The sequence below is a fragment of the Anolis sagrei genome, chromosome 3 (assembly GCF_037176765.1).
Source record: "Anolis sagrei isolate rAnoSag1 chromosome 3, rAnoSag1.mat, whole genome shotgun sequence".
In the NCBI taxonomy this organism is placed as follows: domain Eukaryota; kingdom Metazoa; phylum Chordata; class Lepidosauria; order Squamata; family Dactyloidae; genus Anolis; species Anolis sagrei.
In genome coordinates, this window is record NC_090023.1 from 141,512,806 (window position 1) to 141,536,641 (window position 23,836).

At 39.1% G+C, this 23,836-nt stretch overlaps 1 protein-coding gene and 1 pseudogene across 1 annotated transcript in view; both read right to left on the reverse strand.

The window, feature by feature from the left end:
• The window catches only part of COG3 (component of oligomeric golgi complex 3), a 33,366-nt gene extending 11,634 nt beyond the window's left edge, over positions 1 to 21,732 (reverse strand). Inside the window, exons 1-15 of the mRNA XM_060769357.2 lie at positions 21,517 to 21,732; positions 16,745 to 16,891; positions 15,623 to 15,684; positions 14,432 to 14,597; positions 14,034 to 14,108; positions 12,605 to 12,697; positions 11,448 to 11,573; positions 10,293 to 10,373; positions 8,041 to 8,084; positions 7,076 to 7,202; positions 6,052 to 6,143; positions 4,910 to 5,049; positions 3,333 to 3,493; positions 1,041 to 1,134; positions 512 to 636 (exon numbers count right to left, since the gene is read on the reverse strand). Coding sequence (XP_060625340.2) covers positions 512 to 636; positions 1,041 to 1,134; positions 3,333 to 3,493; positions 4,910 to 5,049; positions 6,052 to 6,143; positions 7,076 to 7,202; positions 8,041 to 8,084; positions 10,293 to 10,373; positions 11,448 to 11,573; positions 12,605 to 12,697; positions 14,034 to 14,108; positions 14,432 to 14,597; positions 15,623 to 15,684; positions 16,745 to 16,891; positions 21,517 to 21,669 — 1,686 coding nt within the window. The 5' untranslated portion in view covers positions 21,670 to 21,732. The remainder of the gene's footprint in view (positions 1 to 511; positions 637 to 1,040; positions 1,135 to 3,332; positions 3,494 to 4,909; positions 5,050 to 6,051; positions 6,144 to 7,075; positions 7,203 to 8,040; positions 8,085 to 10,292; positions 10,374 to 11,447; positions 11,574 to 12,604; positions 12,698 to 14,033; positions 14,109 to 14,431; positions 14,598 to 15,622; positions 15,685 to 16,744; positions 16,892 to 21,516) is intronic.
• Positions 4,297 to 4,405, reverse strand: LOC137096754 (U2 spliceosomal RNA; annotated as a pseudogene).
• Positions 21,733 to 23,836: the final 2,104 nt, after the last annotated feature.

Here is a 23,836-nt window from a genome sequence, read left to right on the forward strand (position 1 = left end):
CCACAGATATCTTGGGAAGGGGATCTTATAGTATATTTCACAATTTGAAAAGGGAAAAAGAAAAATACAGTTGGATCTAGGAGAAGTAAGCTTAACTTCCACTGAGACTCAACCAATTAATCATTATTTAATTTTGTTGCATTTATTTCAAAATGGAACTGAGTTAAACTGTGTTCAACTCATTTTATACCATCATTATATGGTTTATTTAAAGCAGTAATACATCCTGCTTATTCTCAAGTCACAGAAGATACTGTGTAGTATTTCAACTCCTTTTTGTAATCCTAAATTTATGTGATCCAGGGGGGAGTTAGGAATTTAATGTCTATTCTCTGTACTCATTCCAAAATAAATTACAAGAACAGAGTAAAAATGTATACTAAATAAATACACTTTCCTTTTTTACTGTAGCAGCTTTGACCCTCCAGAGGCTTTGGATTGCAAGCCACCAAACTAACTGTTAAAAGCAGACATCGCAATACAGACATGACAATATGTGTTCAATACATACATCAATACATCTGTAAAGCTTGGAGAGACACACAAGTGTCCTTCTGACAGTAGGATACCACATTCCATGGAGATCAGCAGGTGAAATTGTAGTCTGATGTCTGGGGTTACTGGATTCCCACGTGTCTAAGATACAGAATGGATATATCACAGTTCACCTCTTCTCCACATATAAGAGTGACCATAGTATTATACTACATTTATCTTCATGATAACCAATTATATATGCATTCCAACACTATTCTTACACCTACTATGATCATTCTGAAAGCCAACATGGTTCGTATGTTGACATACTTGCATTTAAATAGTTGCCACTCTCCTGAGCAGTATTAGGTATCTAAAAATATCAATAAGTCAATCCTTACTGAAAATATTTAATATTTGCAACATAATATATATTAAATACTTTGCTTTTTTCTTGAGTGCTCTTCGAATGCTTAAAGCCATAGGTAAATATTCTATCATTTGAAAGGTTTTAGATGCATAAATTACACTGTACAAATGAAAACATACACATATAAACATACCAAGTTTAACCACATTGTAGGTTTTTGGATCATCCACCTGCACAGCATCTGCAGGCAACTTCTTCTCTTCATCTTTTAAGCTCTGAGCAATTTGCTGCCAGAAAAAAACAACCAATTCATTCAATTATTACATGTACTATATGTCTTTAAATATCTTTATGTGACAAAGAAGCCAGTAAAAGCTTACATAGTGTCTTCTATGTTTTGGAGTTGGCCCAATGAAGTTATTGCTATTTATAGATTTTTTAATTTTTTTCTGTTATTATTATTACTATGTTTAATTATACTCGGCTTTTTTTTAGTTACGAGCTCGGTGGCAAAACAAATTAAACTCTTAAGTCAATGTATCACTGTATTTGCAAGCCTTCCTAAACAGGGTGGTTTTTCTTTTTATGAAGTACAGATGGAGCATCTTCTGCAGAGTCCACTGTGAATACTGCACAACATATTTGTGTAAATGTCTAAAACAGCCACTAGTTAATATTAAGAACATTTTTGGAACCCAACACTGAGCTAAAGGTACCCCATTTGGGGTTGGGACCCACAGTTTAAGAAGCCGTGTATAAACACTGTGCCCTTTCTTAAAAAATTAGCACGCCAAGAATGAGGAAGCTAGGATCATATTGAATGTGCCATCTCCAATCTGATCATGACTTTTGGAAGAAGATAGTTGAAAATCAACCAGTTCCAAAAGCATGTGATCATTAATGGCCATAAGAAAAAGTGGTTTTATTTATCTATTTATTTACTAACTATATTTATACCCCGTCTTTCTCACCCCGCAGGTGAGAAAGCTTACAAAGTGGCAACAAGTCATATGAACAAATGCGTAAAAACAATAAGCATAAAATTTAAACCATAAAAGTTGAAAAAGACATCTATGCATTAAAACCAATTATTAAAACCACACAAATCCAAAAACAAAGTCCAGAAGCTATTCCAATCATGATTGCAATTATTTCATATCCACTTATTTCACTGATAGGCTTGGTCCCACAGCCAAGTTTTTAATTTCTTTCTAAAGGTCAGGAGGGAGGGAGCCGATCTGATTTCAATGCGAAGGGAATTCCATAGCCAAGGGGTCACCACTGTGAAGGCCATGTCTCTCGCCCCCACCAATCACATCTGTGAAAGAGGTGGAACCGAGAGCAGGGCCTCCCCAGAAGATCTTAACCTCCAAGGTGGTTCATAGAGGGAGATACGTGTGGACACTGGGCCTTCTTAACTGAAAGTAACATCTTTCCCTGAGGTTAAAGGGATGCTTACATCTTTAAATCCAAAAAGGAAACCAGCATAGGCACAGCTTAGCTAAGAATAATTCTTTAAATATATATATATACTCTAAGTTCTTGTGGGTTTTTTCGGGCTATATGGCCATGTTCTAGAGGCATTTCTCCTGACGTTTCGCCTGCATCTATGGCAAGCATCCTCAGAGGTGAGGTCTGCTGGAAATGGGAAAAAAGGGGTTTATATATCTGTGGAATGACCAGGGTGAGACAAAGGGCTTTTGTAAGTTGGGCTGGGTGTGAGTCTTTCCACTGACCACCTTGATTAGCATACAATGGGCTGACAGTGCCTGGAGCAAACTCTTCTTGAAAGGTGATTAGATGTCCCTGCCTGTTTTTCTCCCTGCTGTTTTGCTGTTGCAATTTTAGAATTTTTTAATACTGGTAGCCAGATTTTGTTCATTTTCATGGTTTCTTCCTTTCTGTTGAAATTGTCCACATGTTTGTGGATTTCAATGGCTTCTCTGTGTAGTCTGACATGGTGGTTGTGAGAGTGGTCGAGCATTTTGGTGTTCTCAAATAAAATGCTGTGTCCAGGTTGGTTCATCAGGTGCTCTGCTATGGCTGATTATTTGAGAACACCAAAATGCTCGACCACTCTCACAACCACCAGGTCAGACTACACAGAGAAGCCATTGAAATCCACAAACATGGACATCTAATCATCTTTCAAGAAGAGTTTGCTCCAGGCACTGTCAGCCCATTGTATGCTAATCAATGGGCCCGAAAAAACCCACAAGAACTGAGTGATTCCAGCCATGAAAGCCTTCGACAATATATACTCTAACTTCAACTACTTTAGAATAATGTCAAATAGAAATTGTTATAAACAATAAACCAATCTTTAATTACAACAGCCACCGAGCTATCTGTTCCATTGCCAAATCTAGTTTAAAATCCTGGTCTTCAGCTGGTTACATTACATTTCCTTTTGCTTAAATGGAACTGGACTAGTTACACAGGGGTGTCTGTTCATTCAAAATCAAACAAATGGCAAAACTCTTACCTCCATCATTTCCAACTTAGCAGGATACGCAAGATCACCTGGGGCAGGTTTGTAACCAGCAATGTCAGTCTGAATATAGATGTGTGTCCTGTACACTAGGCGTTCTTGGACATCCTCCAGCATCTGCCTAACTCCAGCAGCAAAAGCAGCCAACTGTTCCACTATTAAAAAGATGCCATCTTAAAATTAGGGTTCAATCTGAGGCAATCAATTACATATATACGATTGCGATGATGGGCAGAGCTACCGCCAAAAAGAATCCTTTAGAACTCTAGAAGGTTCCAAAAGGCACTGTGGTATGTATTCAAAAAATCATTGTTTTGGACACCAGAGAGACTTTACAAGATGCATAAAGGCATATGTAATAAATGCTGAAAATATGTGCACAACGTTGTGACATTTTATTGTCTTGTGGAAAGGATTAGAAAGGCTGGGCTCAAATACATTAGATGCTGGAAGAAATTGTTCAATTCATAATGAGACCAGAGTGTTATCTTTTGAGAATGCAGAACGACCATTTGAAAAGCAAACCTGGAAGATTATTACAATATATATAATAACTGCAACAATAATCATTTACACTCAAAAATGGAAGGAATTATTTATCCCAATGCAAAAAGAAGGGCTGATGAACAGCTGAGATGGATAAATTGACTATTCTGATAAAGGAGAAATTTTTGACCAACTTTAAGAAAGATTGGGACTTGTTTGTTATCTTTTCCCAACAACGCGGAGGTTTGTAAACTGTAAGATTTATGAATTAGTAGGGCCTATCAAAAGTAGAAGTGAGATTATATAATGTCATTTATTATATAATCACAAAGAAAAACCATGAGTGTAAAGTTCTTAGATTTCTTTCTGTTTGTTAGTTTTGTTTTGCGTGTGCGCGTATTTTGTCTTCGAGTTGATGCTGTAATTTTTAATAAGTATTCTTGGTAGTTCTGTAGTAATAAGTAGAATGTAGAGAAGTTTAAGTATTATACATCCCCAAAATTTGTTTCTTTTTATTCTTTCTTGAATAAAATTTACAGTATGTACTACACTTGATCTTAGCCAAAAGGCCGAGAAGCGATGTATAAAGTATGTATAAAAAAGAACTTGGCAATTTCAAAATTAGAATAAATAAAAATAACAATATTCATATTTTTAAATAATGTTTTAAAAATCCTTCCTATGACTATATTCTGTTACATATGTCTATGTTGAAAAAGGAACTGATATTAAATTCTAAACATAATCAGAATTTAGTCGAAATAGTCGGAAGTGGAAAATATACAGTAAATAAATAAATAAATAAATAACAAAACCCATCTCTTCCAGCAGGCTTACCTGGTCAATTTCAAGTTGTGAATTTTAATCTGCATTTTATCAGTGGATTTTAACTGGTTTTTTAACTCTGTGTATCTTGTTGTGTGTGTTTTACTAGTGTTTTATGTCTTATTTTAATAATGTTGTATCCCACCTCGAGCCGCAGGGAAAGACGAGTAATAAACTTAAGATTATGATTATTATTATTATCAATTACATTTTACAGAATATTTTTTAATATTGGTCAATGTTTTTTTTAATACACTTACCATTGTTTTGCACATGGTCTTCAAGCATTTCATTTTTGAGAATCCCACAGAGCTCAGACAGTGTTTCTAAATGAATTACATGGATAATCAATGGTCTGAAGACATCATATAATGACAGGCATAATTTTTCCAATAGTTCGCTGTAATAAAAGCAAAAGTTCACTGTAAGAAAAACTTATTATTTGCAAATGAAATGGGTATGTTTTATGGATTTAGTCTGAAGTATTTTTAATACTAATGATGTTTAATACTGTTTTAATATTTTGTATTTGTATATTTTAAATTGTATTCATAATATTTTAATTGTTAGATATTTTGAGTCTCCTTATGGAGAAAAAGCAGGATATAAATAAACATAATAGCCGCACCGAGTCCCTCAATAAGGGAGAGAGTGCAGGATATAAAACAAAGTAAATAAATAAATAAGTAGTAGTAGTGTCAGGAGTGGTGCCATGACAGCGGGTGAAGTTGAGATCTGTGTTTCCCTTAGAGTCTCCTAGGGTACACTAAGCTCTTGCCTTTCTCTACTCAACTCACAAAAGGAAATAGTTCCTTTTCTGAAAAGAGTTACTACTGAACTTTAGCATTACCAAGAAGGTTACCCGCTAAGCTGCAGAACTTGCTGACTGGAAGTTTAGTGGTTCAACTCCGCAGAACAGGGTGAGCTCCTGTTGTTAGCCCCAGCTTCTGCCAAACTAACCATTCGGAAAATACAAATGTGAGTAGATCAATAGGTACCGCTTCGGCGGAAAGGTAGCAGCGCTCCATGCAATCATGGCAGCCTCATGAACTAGGAGGCGTCTATGGACAACACTAGCTCTTTGGCTTAGAAATGGAGGTGAGCACCACCACCACCATCACCCCGAGTCTGACTCGGTTAGACTTAATGACAAGGGGAAATCTTTACCTTTACCTTAGATAGGAAAATGGCAGCAGCCAGAGACAGTACTACTGCTTTTGCCTCAATACATAATGGATCTGAGAAGCCTCGGAGTCCCAAACCTTTATCTTTGAAAAATCCACAGGCCTCAAAACCTACCTACAACTTACATACAAGTACACATGGTAATTATGTCCTCCCCCAATCTGATAATCTGTATATGGCCAGTTACAAGCAATAAAAGATGACACGTGCCACCTACTCGAGTTTTGATGTTGGTTTTGTGAAGAACTCATCATAAAGTTGATGCTCATCTTGGCACACATGAACCATAAAGGCACAGCCACTTCGTACCTGAAATTTATAAAGAAATATATTGTCAGTAAGTAAGTGGTTGTTACTTGAAAAAACTGTAACATTGCTACAAGACTGTGGATACAAATTTAACCTAATAATGTGTATTCTAAAAAACATTTGTTCAAATGTAACTGTAGTACAGCCCCCTTATCCATCCACAGATTCACTTACTCACTGTTCAGACCATTGCCTCAAAAAGGCTCTAGATCCTGCTATTCTATGGTATGTTTCCAGCCCAAGGTAAAGGTAAAGGTTTCCCTTTGACATTAAGTCTAGTCAAGTCTGACTCTGGAGGGTGGTGCTCATCTCCATTTCCAAGCCAAAGAGCTGGTGTTGTCGATAAGACGCCTCCAAGGTCATGTGGCTGGCATGACTACGCCTTCCCACTGAAGCAGTACCCACTGATCTACTTACATTTGCATGTTTTTGAACTGCTAGCTTGGCAGAAGCTGGGGCTAACAGTGGGAGCTCACCTGGCTCCCCGGATTCAAACCGCTAACCTTTTGGTCAGCAAGTTCCCAGCTCAACAGTTTAACCTGCTGTGTCACCAGGGGGCCCTGGCTATACTTCCAGCTTAAGTACAGCTAAATCTAGAGCTCCCTCTTATCTGTGGTTTCAGGTGGAACCTTGTAACATATCCGCAGTAGATAGGGGGTTTTGTACCATACACAAGTTGGATAAGGAAAATTTTGGAAAGCTTCAAAAAAAAAGTCTATCTGATGATGATGCAAAAATTCCAAGAAGACATTTTTGCTCCCAGTAAATTAAGAGAAAAAAAATTGAACAGGACATACTAACAGCTAAAGCAAAACAAAATAACTCCAAATCACTATTAATGATCCAGCTAAGATAGCTCTTCCAAAGGATCAAAAAAAGCATCCACAGTTTGAAATGAAAACCTAAGACAACAATAGCAAAGATCACCTTACCAAAGCACAATGATCTCTGTTGTTGCGATTGGTTAATTCTGTTACAGTACTAGTAATACTAGGACCCAGTAAATGTTCCCTCTGGTCAAGATAACATTGATGGATTTCATTTAACAGCTGCTGGTACCTAGATGAAGAAAAGAATGAGAAGTAATCAGATTCATAATTGAATTGAATGCCTGGGTCTGGTATCCACAAAGATGGATAACTGTTTAAAGGATATTTCATATATCAGTGTGCATTTCAGGGGGGGGGGGGGAGCATTTAAATTACTATCTTGTCATTTTCCTGTAAATGGAGGACCAGAGCTTTTTGTACCTTTATCACAGAAATTGATAATTTTGCAGGCCCAAAAGCAATTTGCAACAGGACTTTAATTATAGCACATCACTGAAAGATGCTTTTCTAACTGGTCAAGGTACGGAAAGAATGAGAGGTATGGTCATTCTGGGATGACTAGAGGAGCAATCTAAAGAGACATGGGTTATTCCCTTTTGCCAGAAGATGGAAGCAGGAGTCCAAAGTTCATTTCCGTTTCACACACTGACTCCTTTATTCCTTGCCATAGTTGTTACATAGCCTTCACAGTAGCTTCATAAGTCAATCTTGTAAAATAAGCTTAATATGTAATCAAAAAAGTAATAAGAATGTAAATCTTTGGCCTCATCTACAAAGTCATATTATGCTTGAAACTGCATTATATGGCCCGTGTAGACTCCTTCCTCAATCACCTGACATGAGGGAATAATACATGTGTGTCAATGGAGCCTCTAGCCATCCAGATAGTATCACCTTCTCTAGTTATGTCTCTTCACAAAAAGAAAAAGAAACATTACCACCGCAAAAAAGCAAAATGAAAGAAAACACCATCTTAGATTAGGCCTGGCTGAAGACCAATGGACTAATATCTCTAGTATTTTAAATACAAAACCCAATCCTTTTAACTAGAATTTCTGGATACTCACTCTGGCATTTTCTCAGATCGCTGTTCTATTTGCTCAATAAGTGTCTAAGGAAAAGGAGAAAAGAGTTTTAAAAGTGCTCCCATATTTGCATATTAATGCAACTCAAATCTTACATTCATTGAAGAAGACAATATATTTTTGCTCTTAGCTCTAGTAACGGTATTATTCCCAGATGATCCCTTTAGCAGCAATCACAGAGGAAGCCCATAGATTCAACACCTTCTGCCAGAAGTGGAAACTCCAAAGGTAAAACACCTTCTATCCAGCTATGGTTGCTATTTACTTTCCTTTGCTGGGCTCCTCATTGAACTGTGGAGGAATGATCCACCATTTCTGCTTCCCAGCATCATTGGTCCATCACCAGCTGACTCCACAAACTCTGCCAGCTTGTCCTACATTCTCCATCTATGAAGTGAGGGAGGGCTGATACAATCCAGTGCAGTAGGGTCTGGGAAAAGCAGGGTCATCCCTCTAGGGGAACCTCTTCAGGGCACCCCCACACAGGTATGGACTTCTCTTCAAATTGATGTGCAGACAGATTGCCTCAATTTTGCTAGTGGCTATAGTAAATAATAGACTACTTGTAGGTAATGAAAGTGCATTCCAACAAAGGGAGGGAAGACATGGTCCTTAGGGAGCAGCCATTCCAGTTATACAAGGTAGAGGCAGATATTGAAATAGGAGGTGGTTGCAGTATCCTGCAGCCACAAGTTAACAGGGTGCTACCCCAAATAATCTGAATAGCCATGGTAATGTTGCTCTTTAATGCCAAATTGGCAAATGGTAAAACAGCTGCCATTTAGGAACTGATCCTGGATGAGGATGCTGACCTGACATGTATTCATTTCTCTTCCCACATGAACAACTCTCAGACAGTCCTTGTAAACATGAGTTACAAGAGGCCATGTTTACTTCTCCAATGCCTTCATTTTGTACCAGAATGAATTAGAAAAACAAAGCCAAAAATTAAAACTGCTTACAGGAGTAGTTAAGTGGGCAACACTGGATTAGGTCCCCAAGCTGGAGATTCCCATCCCCTTAATCAAATTCTGTATGTTAAAATGAAATTCAGAGAGGCTGTCAAAGTTAGATGCTGTATTCAAATAATAATAATAATAATAATAATAATAATAATAATAATACTCTGCCACCATCTCCTCGGAGGGACTCGGGGCGGCTAACACGAGGCCAAGTCCAAACAAATTACAATAGAGCTAAAGTACATATAAAACAAACAATAACATCAAATAAAATACTTAATAACATAGTAATGAAATGAAAATAGCAAACCATAATAAAAAAAAAGGTAAGAGAATTAGACAAATTGAGCTAGGCCAAATGTAATGGATAAAAATTGGTAAAACCCATGGGCGAGATATATAAAAAGTGCTATGACTTGTGAGAGGCACGGACGGCATAACAGTAGAGTTAATCTTCAATTGAGGGATAAGATGAAGAGCATCAGAGAGACAAATTGGACTTGGGACAGGACGTGGCATGGAAACTGGTTGCTCAGTCTCCAAAAGCAAACTGGAAAAGCCAGGTTTTTTAACTTTTTCTAAAGACTGCCAGGGTGGGTGCCTGCCTAATCTCCCTGGGGAGAGAGTTCCAGAGCTGGGGGGAGGGGGGGCAAGCACAGAGAAGGCCTCTCCCTCGTCCCCATGAGCCGCGGCTGCGACGGAGGCAGGAGCGAGAGGAGGCCTCCCCCAAAGATCAAAGAGATCGTGCAGGTTCGTAGGAGGAAATGCGATCATGAAGGTAGGCAGGTCCCAAACCATTCAGGGGTTTGTAGAGATTATAACCTGCACCTTGAATTGGGACCAGAAAATGGACGGTAGCCAGTGGAACTCCTTAAAGAGGGGGGTGACCGTTTCCTGTAATTCGCTCCAGTTAAGAGTCAAAGAGGATTTGGTACTCCTTTCGAGTAAGAAATTTTTTTATGTCTGATGACTACTGAACACACTTGGGGCAATGGAAATACATGCAACTGCAGCAGAAAGTGTTTTTTTTTTTTCAGTCCTGTGAATATAGTCAAGAGCTTCCCTGAAATAAAAAGAAACTGCTCTACCATGCAAAATTTCATGTAATTCAGTTTACTGGTATTGTGAATGTGTATCTCTCATGATACAAAAGATGCCTTTCTCCATGGAATATGTTTATACAACAGTCTTTTTGTGAAAGGGGATCATTGTGCTTGTCAAGAATTTTGAAAGAGATTTGTTTCTTTTAACTACTTTTCCAGTCATACTTACTCTGACTTTGGGCGCAGCAGCTCTGAACTTTACATAAAATAACGTGAAGGCATTATCTGAATTTGGTGGAACAGAAGGATCCTAGAAGAAAGAGACAAATATAGTATTTCTCTAAAATTGGTCATGATATGGACTAAATATAAAAGTTAAGCTAGTATTTAGCAATACCGGAAATTTAAAAAACATGTTGATTGAGTGCAATATCTGCTAGGATGCTATATCCACTAAGACACATCACTTGTGGTTATGTATTGATTTTAAATACCATATATTGGTTTATATTTAGCAACAGCTCAAATTCAATCAGGAAGTATAGTAATAGCTTGATAGTTGTCTGCTTGAGGAGTAAAAACTGTGTTCTTAAAGGGGTTTTTCTATTTTTTTATTATTTTACCATTTTACTTGATTTTATTCTATTTTAAACATGAGATAGAGGTTAGTTGTTGGTGTTGGTGAGGATTTGGAGAAATGATGGGGTCTTTATTTTTGAGTTTATATTTTGTTTTGTTATACTCTTAATAGATTGTGAAAAAATCCAATAAATAAAATTATTATTAATAAAAAAGATTCAGGAATCATAACGCACAATCACCAAAAGTTAGAACAACTTGTTAAAAAATTAAATGTTGAGGGATGCGGCCTTTCTAAGATATCTGATAGTGGGAAAATGGATAATTCTTTAGGACTCAAGTCCTAAGTAATTTTCCACTCGATCATTCTGTAAATTTTCTGGGTATTGTAATTTCCTTAATTTTTATCTGAGGTTCAGTTTTTGTGAGGCTTATTAAAGGCACCGATCAAAGTCAGTACTTGGTTAATGTTTGGGTGGGAGACCAAGGGTCAAACAAAATGGTCTCGGGAGCCAAATGGAAATAGAGCAATGGATTCAATTAGTAGGAAAAGAGTTTCCACCTAAACATGAGGAAGAACTTCCTGATGCTAAGAGTTGTTTAGCAATGCAATAGGTTTCCTTCTCTGGAGGTTTTTAAGTAGAATATTATTTACTAACTGACTCAAAATTAGCAAAAAAATACACACTAACTGTTTAATATGCATTGAAATATTCTTCAATAATCAAGAAAACACATTATTCATAAAACAGTCAAAGGTTTCTAGATTCAATACAAGTTTACCATCCTGAATCTTCCTACTTACCCTTTTAATTAGCTGGCTTGTCAAGTTCTGCAGTGTATGCACTGTGTATGTTTTCATGAGATGCATGGCTTTAGAAAGGCATTGTCTAAACTTTGCCAAATATACAGGATAGTCTTTAAAGTCTGGCTGAAAGAGAGAGAGAAACTGTTTTAAATCACAGCTAAGAAGAAAAGCCAAACAACATAACAAATGTTTATGTTTCAAAAGTGTACTGTTCTGAAGCTAAAGTCATCAAGATATTTCGCTCCAGTATCAAACGCAGATGTTTGAAGAAAAGTGAAACTCTTAAATCAAGAGTTCATATGCATCAAAAGGAGTAGAAAAGAATTGGAGAATTCTATTCTGAAATGCACATATCACACAATTTGAAGTAATGTTTAAATATATACATTTTTGCCATTTTGATTGTCTTGTGTACAAAGGAAATCTTCTGCAAACCTTTAATGCATCATAATGTCTTATCACACATTTTCAAAACGATATTTTATGAAGCAGAATCCTAGCAGAAAGTAAAAATTATTCAATACTATCAGCTAAGTGGAGACCACATACCTAACAATTCAACTTTTCCACTTCCCTTACATGGGAATCCTATACAATCAGTTTACAGCGTACTCTTAGCAGAGAAGCATGCAGATGCATATAGTTCTTACTGACTGTATTTTATTATTAGAGTGGAGTTTCAAAAGAATTAAATCTGGAGACTAACAACATCATAATACCTGAGAATCATATAACACTACATTTCTGCAGTGTCCAAAGTTCAGATCTCAACTTATATGGGGTTGAGCAAACAAACAACCCACGAGCACTTATCCAAAAAGGATTGTTCCTGCCCCCTGATGTTTACCTGTCAAGACTCCTATGCTTGTGTTCTTTCAAATCTTCACCTTACCAAAACATATTTTGAAAAGAAAAACAAGTGTAAATGTCTTGTTTCTGAATAAGTTTTGGTTTCTTTGACAAGAGGAAAATAAATGCATCTCTTAAAAGATCCCTGGCTTTCTTATAGACCTTTTGTTAAGAAGCAAGATATAGACAAGAAAATCTGACAGACACAGAATTCTACTATGTCATCAGATTTCTTTAAGGTAGAAATCAATTAAATACAAGATTGTGTACTATAAACATTTAAAAAGGACATGAGTGTGACTTACATGTGATGAAATATATGCAATACAGTCATCAAGTTTAGCAAGCATAGGGATGAAACCATCACTGTTTACAGACAATGTTGGGGAGTTCAATTTCTTAGAGAGGAGAGAGAAGGGGGAGAGGTTATTAAAATGTCAATAAAATTTTTAAAAGACATTTGATTTGGTATTATTCATTACACAATATGTCTTCTGGCTATTAGGACAATTTCAAACAAGGACAGAGTATTTTATTTGGTTAAGATCTCTATGGTGATGAAAACTTCAAGCAACAAAAAGAGTCCCATACTACCAACTGACCACACCAACATACTCACTATAATCAAGAAGCTCATAAATCCTCCCCTTCAAGGCAGGCCTGGGAGGATTCTTGGAGGAAACTGAAGTGGAATTTCAATGAGTGTTGGAAGATTTGGAGTCAGATTTCTAAGAATTTGCAGTTTTTGATGACAGCAGCATCTCCAAATCCCATGAACTTGGGGGGGGGGGGTACTCCCCAGAAATAAGTGGCAGATACCATGGACACACTTCCAGCCTTTGAAGAGCTTGGGGGAGACTCTACTCATCCTAGTAGCTTCTAAATAGGAGATGTTGACTCACTGAGCGGCTTGAGGCAGTTGCCTATAAATCTATCAGGTCTGCAGCCCCTTAGGCCCATTTGTGGTCCCTGAGAGTCTTTTCTTTAATTTCAACATACCCCCAAATGTTTAGGGGGCATGGACACTTCCAGCATATTTGTGCACACCCTTTTTACTGGGAGGGGGGGAAGGGAGACAACAAAATATCTCAACCATTCTCACAATCCTTCACCTTTTCTCCAAGGAGCTCAAACAAGCATGCCTATCTTTCCCTTAATCTTACCAAAATGAAGTAAGTTAGACTAAGAGATGCTATGCAGAGCAAGTTTACTCATGGATAAGGACAATCAGCCCACCGTATTGATGGATTGAATCATTCACAGATTGAAATCGCTGCCTCCCGCCCTGAAATCCCCCAAACAATCCTCAAATTTGCCATTTTATATCAGGGATATGATTTTACTAAGACATTGTACATAATGAGACTTGAGCATCCAGTCTGGTACCCACGGGGTGCCCCGGAACCGGACCCCAGCAGATACCAGCAGCTTCCTGTATTCCAGTGTCCAAGAGTCTTCACTGGAAGGTACTGGTCCTAATAAACCATACTTCCAGTGTACCTCATAAGTTTCACCCCTTTTTAAAAGGTATTGTTAGACCAATCTTTTTTTTTTTAATGTAAAAGCATGTTCCATTGCATTCTTACATATATTTAACATCTGACTTTGTTTGGCATGTAACTTTAGAATATCGATTAATTGGATAATCCGAACCTTTAAAAGGATTTCTAGAAATACTAGATTGCTCTTAAGTGAAAGAAAGCTTCTGGTGGTTTTTGGTGTCAAAATACTTACTGTATTAATATTTTCCAGTTCATTGAAATATGACAATTTCTGGTGAATGTTTTCTGTCAGTTCAACAAGCTCTGACTATTAAAGAAAAATAAGATAATTAGCAGGAAACCAAGAACAAATTAACAAATGGATGGTATCTCAAGCTGCTTTAAAAATTGAAGAAGACCTAGGTCCTCCAATGCGATTCTATGATATGCTTCCAGCCCAAGTATAGCTAAAATACAGACTTTCATATGTTCCAGTTTCTGGTATTCACAGGTGATCTTGGAACATATCCTCTGCAGATACGATGTGTTCAGTATTTCAAATATTAATTTGGAAATGTACAGCCACAAGATTTTAAAATGTGGTGACACAGGTTATGATGAATGATTTATTTCTTAGGGAAATCTCGTTACCTGTTCTTTCAACAATTGTTCACAGGCTTCATGGAGTGTTCCTGTTTTGGTTGAGACAAAGAGATATTGCTTCTGTAATGATTCCAAATGCTGAAGGGCACTGTTCACATCACTTAATATAGCATCACACTGCTCTTCAAAACCAGATAAATAAAGCCTTGTCTGCCTAGAAAAATAAAAGACAGGCCAGAGCGTTATTTCTACTGATGGAAGAATCCTGGAAAACAGCATAGGAAATTTAATTTAAATCTAATTACCATGGCTCAATGCTATACCTTCATGAGATTCACAGTCTGGTGAGGTAAGAGCATTTTTTTTTACAGAGAAGGCCCAAGACCTTGTGAAACTACTCTACAGAATTGAACCAAGGCAATTACAGTAGATTCATTCCACAGCATAGATACACCCCATGGTTTTCTTCTCCACTTCTGGAAGCTTTGGTGTTCTAACACTTTAGTTTTTAAGGCAGGAATTCTAAGCAGGCAGCAACTGTAATGTGCACCTTTTTGGGTCAAATGACAAAAAGTGTATTTTTACCACTACACACTACATTTGGCAACACATACCTTTTTTGGTTTTAGGGTTTTGAAAATTGAAGTGCACATTAGATTTGATGGTGCATTAAGATGAGTAAAACCACGGAAAAACGTTACTAAACTGCAAAAACTTGCCAAAGTATTTCAATGAGTATCTCATTAAGTCTCAACCAATTCAACAAAGTTGGTGGCAGCTACAAAAACAAAGTTTCTGGAGTATAACAACTACTTTCAAAGTAAGCACAGCACAATTAAACATAAATAACACTTTCAAACAAGGAACACATTATTTTCAAATTTTGTTACACAGTGTTATTTGCTTTTGTTATTTTCATGAATCAATTAAAATATTTCAGAATTACAAACATGGAATGGAATATGCCCTTACATACATGATTTGGTCTAAAGTTATTGAATAGAAAAAAAGCCCATTCAACCTCATGCAATCAATCTGAGAAACTAAAATATGACTGGTGTTTCTCATGCATAAATATTTTTTGTTCCTAGAAGGTGACCAACAAACAAGTGAAACAGACAACAGAATGAAAACAAGGTATAATATACATCTCAAAGTACACAAATAGAAGCAGGTATCATCACTACTGGATTACAGCTTGATAGCGAAATATAACTGAAGGAGGAAAAATATAAATACCTGTACTTAGCCCCTTCATCTTGATCCATTTGGGTACCAAGCTGATCAAACCATGAGAAGAACTACAGCAAAGTAAAGAAAGGATATGATCACAATTCATTACAATAATAACCTCTCTATATAAAAAGTCAAAATATGTATGCACATATGATTGATCCACAAATACTCTTAATGGCTTGATAGATCTCAACCCAATTTGGCACACATATCCTTAAATACCCAACTTAAAATAATTGAGGGTTTCAACTAAAAAATCCACCCTATTTGGGGGTGAGCCCCCTCATACTATATTTTACTGCATAATAGTGACACTTTTCCCCCGGGGGGGCGGGTAAGAGGGGTGCAACTATTAGGCAGTGAAATTTTTATGCAGCTACAGGGCTGCAAAGCCACCCATGTGCCTCTTGGAGAGACTGTAAGGCCATCAGCTGAGGGAAGCCTCGTAACTCTTGCTGAGAGGAGCACGACCACTTGCAGACTTGTCCACCCAAGAGTGTTGCCCCCTTACATAATTGTCACATCTGTCAACTAAAGGTGCAACTCTTATGTGGGGAAAACAGAAATAATTTTAGCAACCCAAAAGGGGAATGCAACTATTATGCGATTAAATACGGTAGATGTTTATGTATGTATGTAATGCTGAGATCCAACCACAAGAGAATAGTATATAGAAAGAAATAATTAATTACTAGTCTTCAACTGAAGCTGCAACTGAGCCCTAAGAAAAATATGAGGAAATGTTGCTTTCTGTATAAGCAGACAAAATTTCATTTTTTCTCTTCTTAAACGTTTTTCACTTGCAACCACTTTCTGCCTGAGACATTTTTAAATGGCCCTAGATATATAGGCATATCAAATATGTATAAAAATCAAACGTTTATTGATAATAAATGGGACATTTTAAAGGTTTTGCTAAACAGAATTATTTTCCTTTCTATATAGAAAGCGATTGACATTTCATGAAAATACTACCTTGCAAAAGGACTTTTTCTCTACCAACCAATTATCACTTCTTTTGCATCAGAGAGCATGATTATTATTTTAACTCTAATATCCCACTTTTTATAGCCTTAAAACCCAGGAGGGTTTATATTTGTGCACATATATACATGTATGCATTACCTGTTGTGCAGTTTCAATTCTTTCATTTTCCATGCCCAAAACAGAAAATCCTTTCAAGATTATATCCTCTGTAGATTGTGGCACCATGGCTGTCAATGTTACAGTTAATGATGGCTGCCCAAGGCTGCTTAAATCTTCAATGGGAAGCTGTTCAAAGAATTCAAACATGTAATTGTGGTTAAATTGCTTTAGAATTCAGGAAACTAGTTCATAATTGATCTGCCCACACTTGTAGGAATGACCCAAATGACTATTTACATAAAACCTCTTCCAACAGTTCATTACATAACTAAAAAGGAATAGAAGAAATTGATCGCTTAATATAAAATAATTAAGAACTGCTGTGCTCAATTTTTGAAAGATTAGGATAATAAAAATGTATGAATATAAATCTCAAGGGAACAAAAACTCACTTTGTTATAACAAACACTACCAATATCAAACAGGCAATCAATTTTTATTCCAATGCTGAAAAATTATTTTTTTAAATAAATGTCCCACCTGGCTCCAAATATGGGATCCAAGGCAGTTCATAATATAAAACAGAACAAAATACAGCAAAATCCAACCACAGCAGTAACATTTTGAGAGTATCAAATAAAATGTTCCATTAAAAACAACACTAATTCAACAAAATTTAAAAGACCCTTCTGCAGCAACCATTTACTAGCTTCAAGCTTGTTTGTAGGAGCCCCTGGTGGCACAGTGGGTTAAACCCCTGTGCCGGCAGGACTGAAGACCGACAGGTCGCAGGTTCGAATCTGGGGAGAGGCAGATGAGCTCCCTCTATCAGCTCCCACTCCTCATGCAGGGACATGAGAGAAGCCTCCCACAAGGATGATAAAAACATCAAAATCATCCGGGCGTCCCCTGGGCAATGTCCTTGCAGACAGCCAATTCTCTTACACCAGAAGCGACTTGCAGTTTTTCAAGTCACTCCTGACACGAAAAAAAAAAGAAGCAGCTTATTTGTGTATTCTAGCATGGCAGGGGATGGCTGGATGGCCTTTGTGGTCTCTTTAAACTCTATGACTGTTGGAAAGACCATTGTTGCAATGCCAATTCTAAGCTGACCAGGGGATTGGGTGCAAACTGGTGACTGTACGCACGTAAGAGAGAGAGAGAGAGAGAGAGAGAGAGAGAGAGGAAGGGAGGGAGGGAGCGAGATATTGGGTTTTTTTGCTTTTTAAAAAAATTAAGTGTGTGTGTGTACCAAGTTAGTTCAACCAATTCTGACCACTTTTTACTTTTTTCACACCCACATATATTTTCTAGTCATTTGAATAATAGAATTGGAAGAGACCACAACTACCATCCAGTCCAGCCCCCCACCATGCAGGAATGCACAATCAAAGCACCCCTGACAGATAGCCATCCAGCCTCTGCTTAAAAACTTCCAGGGAATCCACCACAATCCCAAGGCAGCTTATTCCACTGCCTGGTGTTTAATTGGAATCTCTTTTCCTGCAATTTGAATCCATGGCTCTATATTCTAGTCTCCAGAGTAGCAGAAAACAAACTTGCTCCCTCCTGATTTCCTTTCCATAAGTACTGAAAATAATTTGTTGTTAATAGGAGGGACCAATTGTCAAATTCCACTGTATTTAAAGCATATCCTCAAAGAGGAAAGCAACTTTCTAATGAAGCCCAGCTTCTGAAAATATGGTTGACTCCAACAAACTGACACAACCAATAGGTGTCAAAGCTGCTATGTTTATTAGAAGAAAAAAATTTAACAAAAATGCACCGAATTTGCCTCTCTCACACACATACAAATATATGTTTAGAATACAGTATAAACTGTGCCCATTTTATTAGTTTTCTAATACAGACCAAGCATACCTTATCTGGAATTCCAAAATACTCTTTAAAAAACCAAAACTGCCCACCTGGTTGGTTCAGTTAGTTATAAACTTGCTTTCTGATGGTTTAGTGTACATAAACTTTGCTCCGTGAACAAAATTATGAAAAATATTGTACAACCTAACCTGCAGACTACAGTATGCATACTATAAGGTGCTTATGAAACAAATGAATGTCATGTTTAGACTTACCACCTTATCACATTGAGAAATTTCCCCCTCGTGGGACACACTTCAGACTCTTTTCAAGCATAGTGAGGCACAGAGCTCATCACATGTTCCAGGGTTGAAAAGAAGCAGAAATGTCCCAAAAGGAGGGAACTCTGAACACGGGCCAGGAATTGTGTTCAGAGCTCCTACCTCTTATTGCACTTTACTCCCATGTTTACAACTGAAAAACAGATGTGACGGGAACCATCAAAAGTTTTGTGTCCTGTTTCATTGCCCAACCATCAGCAGCCTATTGTATCCGATAGGGTTTGACGCAGAACCATAGGATCCCATGGTTTTGACCTGGATCACTGTCTCTTGTATGCTATGGGCTTTGATGCAGAACCATAGGATCCCATGGAAAGAAATGGTTTTAAACTGGTGTCAGTCGCTTTTAATGTAAGAGCCTTTGGGAAGGGCAAGGGATCTCTTGATTTTTGGATATTGTTGTTTCTCCTGATTAAAAACAAAAAAGTAATACTGACCTTGTGATACATGTAAGTTGAATGTATTACCAGCTCTTAAGTTTCCAAATGTGTGTGTTGGGGAGGCAGAATGTTAAACAGGACTGCTGACAAATAAGAGGGGCGATTCTCTACTCTTAATAATATAATAAAGCTTTATTTATATTCCACCCTCTCTCCCCAAGAGGACTCAGGGCAGATTACAACAAAAGATGGCAAGCATTCGATGCCAGATCCAATACATTAATAGTAACATAAAGCAATTAGGGCCAGTCATCCATGCTTTCCCCTCTCAATGTGATGAGGTGGTTAGACCCCCATCTCCAAAAGGTCTCATTACACAATGTTACGAAATTTGAAAAAGGCTCTGTTCTTTCAGAAAGTGTGTTTCCTGTTCCATTATGCGGTCCCTACTTTGAAAGTTGTTCTACTCCAGAAACTTTGTTTTGATGGCTGCCACAAACTATGTCAAATTGGTTGAGACTGGATGAGCTATTCATTGATAATCTATAGCAATATGCTTGTAGGACTGTTGTTTATTCATTTAGTCACTTCCGACTCTTCATGACCTCATGGACAAGCCCACGCCAGAGCTCCCTGTGGGCCGTCACCACCCCCAGCTCCATCAGTCAAGCCAGTCACTTCAAGGATACCATCCAGCCATCTTGCCCTTGGTCGGCCCCTCTTCCTTTTTCCTTCCATTTTCCCAAGCGCCATTGTCTTCTCGAAGCTTTCCTTTCTTCTCATGATGTGGCCAAAGTACTTCATCGTGGCCTCTACTATCCTTCCCTCCAATGAGCAGTCGGGCTTTATTTCCTGAAATCTGGACTGGTTGGATCTTCTCACGGTCCAAGGCACTCTCAGAATTTTCCTCCAACACCACAGTTCAAAAGCATCTATCTTCCTTCACTCAGCCTTCCCTATGGTCCAGCTCTCACATCCATAGGTTACTACAGGAATACCACTGCTTTAACTATGCGGATCTTCGTTGCCAGTGTGATGTCTCTACTCTTCATTATCTTATTGAGATTGGTCATTGCTCTCCTCCCAACAAGTAAGTGTCTTCTGATTTCCAGGCTGCAGTCTGCATCTGCTGTAATCTTTGCACCTAAAAATACAAAGTCTTCATTAACCTCCACATTTTCTCCCTCTATTTGCCAGTTAACAATCAGTCTGGTTGCCATCATCTTGGGGTTTTTTAATGTTTAACTGCAACCCAGCTTTTGCACTTTCTTCTTTCACCTTGGTTAGAAAGCTCCTCCTCACTTTCGGCCATCAAAGTGGTATGACCTGCATATCTAAGGCTGTTAATTTTCTTCCAGCAATTTTAACCCCAGCCTTGGATTAATCAAGCCTTGCCCATTGCATGATGTGTTCTGTATACAAGTTGAATGGTCAGTTCTGACTGTTGCTACTTGGTCCTTATACAGATTCCTCAGGAGGCAGACAAGGTGATTTGGTATACCCATACCACCAAGAACTTGCTACAATTTATTATGATCCACACAGTGAAAGGCTTTAGAATAGTCAATAAAACAGAAATAGATGTTTTTCTGAAACTCCCTGCCTTTCTCCATTATCCAGCGAATATTGGCAATTTGATCTCTGGTTCCTCTGCCTTTTCTAAACCCAGCTTGTCCATCTGGCAACTCTCTCTCCGTGTATTGCTGGAGTCTTCCTTGCAGGATCTTGAGCATTACTGTACTGGCGTGAGAAAGAAGGGCCACTGTACGGAAGTTTGAGCAGTCTTTAGCATTTCCCTTTTTTGGTATGGGGAAATACGTTGATTTTTTTCCAGTCTGATGGCAATTCGTGTGTTTTCCATATTTTCTAGCATATAGCTTGCATCACCTTGACAGAATCATTGCTTGTAGGATGTCCCACCAAAACAAAGTCTTTGCAAATTGAATCCACTTTTCCCATGTTTATGCTAAACCCAATTAGGAAGTGCCATTTATAAGACAGGAAAAATAATCTTGTTACATAGTGTTACACAGCAAGTATGGTTTCTATCTTCTGAAATCTCAAAAACTTCTGGTCCCGAGCATTTCAGATAAGGGCCACTCAAACTGTACCTGTAATTGCAGCCCTCCTCCAAGCCCAGCTGTTACGGCCTCCAACTCCCAGAATTCCTAACCATTGAACAAGCTGGCGAGGGCTTCTGGGAGTTGGAGGCCACAACAGCTGGGCTTGGAGGAGGCCTGTTCTGACCAAAGCGACCGCGGAGCCGGCGTACCTCCGGCGGGGCGGGCAGGCCGGGCAAGGCTTCGCGCAGCGCCGCCACGGAGTCCAGCTGCCGCTCGCTGAGGGGCGCCAGGGGCCGAGGGAGGCGCTCCCAGAGGCCCAGCCGCTCCCACGCCTCCCGCCCCTCGCCAGCCAGCGTCGCCATCCTGAGGCGCCTCTTCCTGAGGGACAGCCAGCCGGAACTCGCGCGGCACTGAAGCGCTTCGGGGAGGGAGGGGGGAGACGTCGCGCACCTCCGCAGTGACGTCACTTCCGCCCCTGCCGTCAGAGACCAGTGTTTATTCCCAACCTGGGGTTTGGACTTCAGTTCCCAGAGTCCCTCGTCGTTGGCTCTGCCGGCTGAGGATTCTGGAAGTTGAAGTCCAAAGCTCGCCTTTGGGGCTTATTATCCGAGATCCAAACTTTCGAGGGCAATAAAAGGGAGCGTGAGCTCTTAGGCCCTGGGAGCTAAGCAGGGCAAGCGTGGCTTGTACTTGGCGGGGGGCCTCCGAGGATTGCCATTCAGATCTACGCCTTGACTGAGGCCCCTTCCACACAGCTGTATAAAATCCCGCATTATCTGCTTTGAACTGGATTACAGTATATGGCAGTGTGGACTCAGGTAAACCAAGGCCCTTCCACACAGCCCTGCAACCCTTTGGCCTCGAGTAGGCTGAAATGGGCCTATATCAAGTTGGCACTTTAGTTGTGTCTTGATGCTGGTGGTATAGAATCATAGAGTTGGAAGAGACCTCATGGGCCATCCAGTCCAACCCCCTGCCTAGAAGCAGGAATATTGCATTCAAAGCACCCCCCACAGATGGCCATCCAGCCTCTGTTTAAAAGCTTCCAGAGAAGGAGCCTCCACCACACTCCAGGGCAGAGAGTTCCACTGCTGAACAGCTCTCGCAGTCAGGAAGTTCTTCCTAATGTTCAGGTGGAATCTCCTTTCTTGTAGTTTGAAGCCATTGTTCTGTGTCCTAGTCTCCAAGGAAGCAGAAAACAAGCTTGCTCCCTCTTCTCTGTGTATTGTCGAAGGTTTCCATGGCTGGAATCACTGGGTTGTTGTAGGTTTTTCAGGCTATATGTTCATATTCTAGAAGTATTCTCGCCTGGCGTTTCATCTGCATTTATTTACCACCACACTTTTATCCCGCCCTTTTCAGCCCAATGGCGACTCAGGGCAGCGTACAGACTGGCAACAATTAGATACCGAACACACATAAATACATTGTTTAAAACAGGTTAAATCACATAATAAAATTCATATAAAAAACAATTTTATATCCATCTATGGCAAGCATTCTCAGAGGTTGTGAGGTCTGTTGGAACTAGGAAATTTGTGTTTATATATCTTGGGTATATATGTCTATATATCCACAGATATATAAACCCAAATTTCCTAGTTCCAACAGACCTCACAACCTCTGAGGATGCCTTGCCATAGGTGCAGGCAAAACGTCAGGAGAGAATACTTCTAGAACGTGGCCATATAGCCTGAAAAGCCTACAACGACCTGATGCTGGAGGTGTTCGCTTCTTCCGAAACACTGACATTTGTCCGCCTGTCTTCCCAAGAGATTTGCAGGATTTTTTGGTGATGGAATCTTTCCAGAAGTTGAGATTGACATTTGTAGATGGTCCTTGTTTCGCAGGCATACAACAGCATTGGAAGGATAACAGCTTTATAAACAAGCATCTTGGTATCTTTATTAATGCCCCAATCCTCAAACACTCTCTGCTTCATTCAAAAACATGCTGCACTCACAGAGCTCAGAAGGTGTTGTATTTGGCCGTTGATACCAACTTTTGTGGAGGGCTGGCTGCCCTTTGTGGAGAGTTGGCTGCCTTTGAGGAATGAACAATAAATGCCCATACCTTGACCAATTCAGCACAAAATGCCTTTCAACAGACTTTATCTCACCCTTCAGTGAAATTAAACCCCATTGTTGTTCCATCTGAACCTCCCACCAGATACACTTCCCTATCTATCTAATCCAGGGTTTTAAATTTTTATCCTTTACAATTGGCCCTGCCCACTCTGTTCAATTTTTGTTATTTTATGTCATAGGTAAAGGTAGAGGTAGTCCCCTGACATTAAGTCCAGTCATGTCTGACTCTGGGGTGTGGTGCTCATCTCCATTTCAAAGCCGAAGAGCCAGCGTTGTCCGTAGACACCTCCAAGGTCATGTGGCCGGCATGACTGCATGGAGCGCCGTTACCTTCCCGCCGGAGCGGTACCTATTAATCTACTCACATTTGCATGTTTTCGAACTGCTAGGTTGGCAGAAGCTAGGGCTGACAGCGGAAGCTCACGCCGCTCCCCGGAATCGA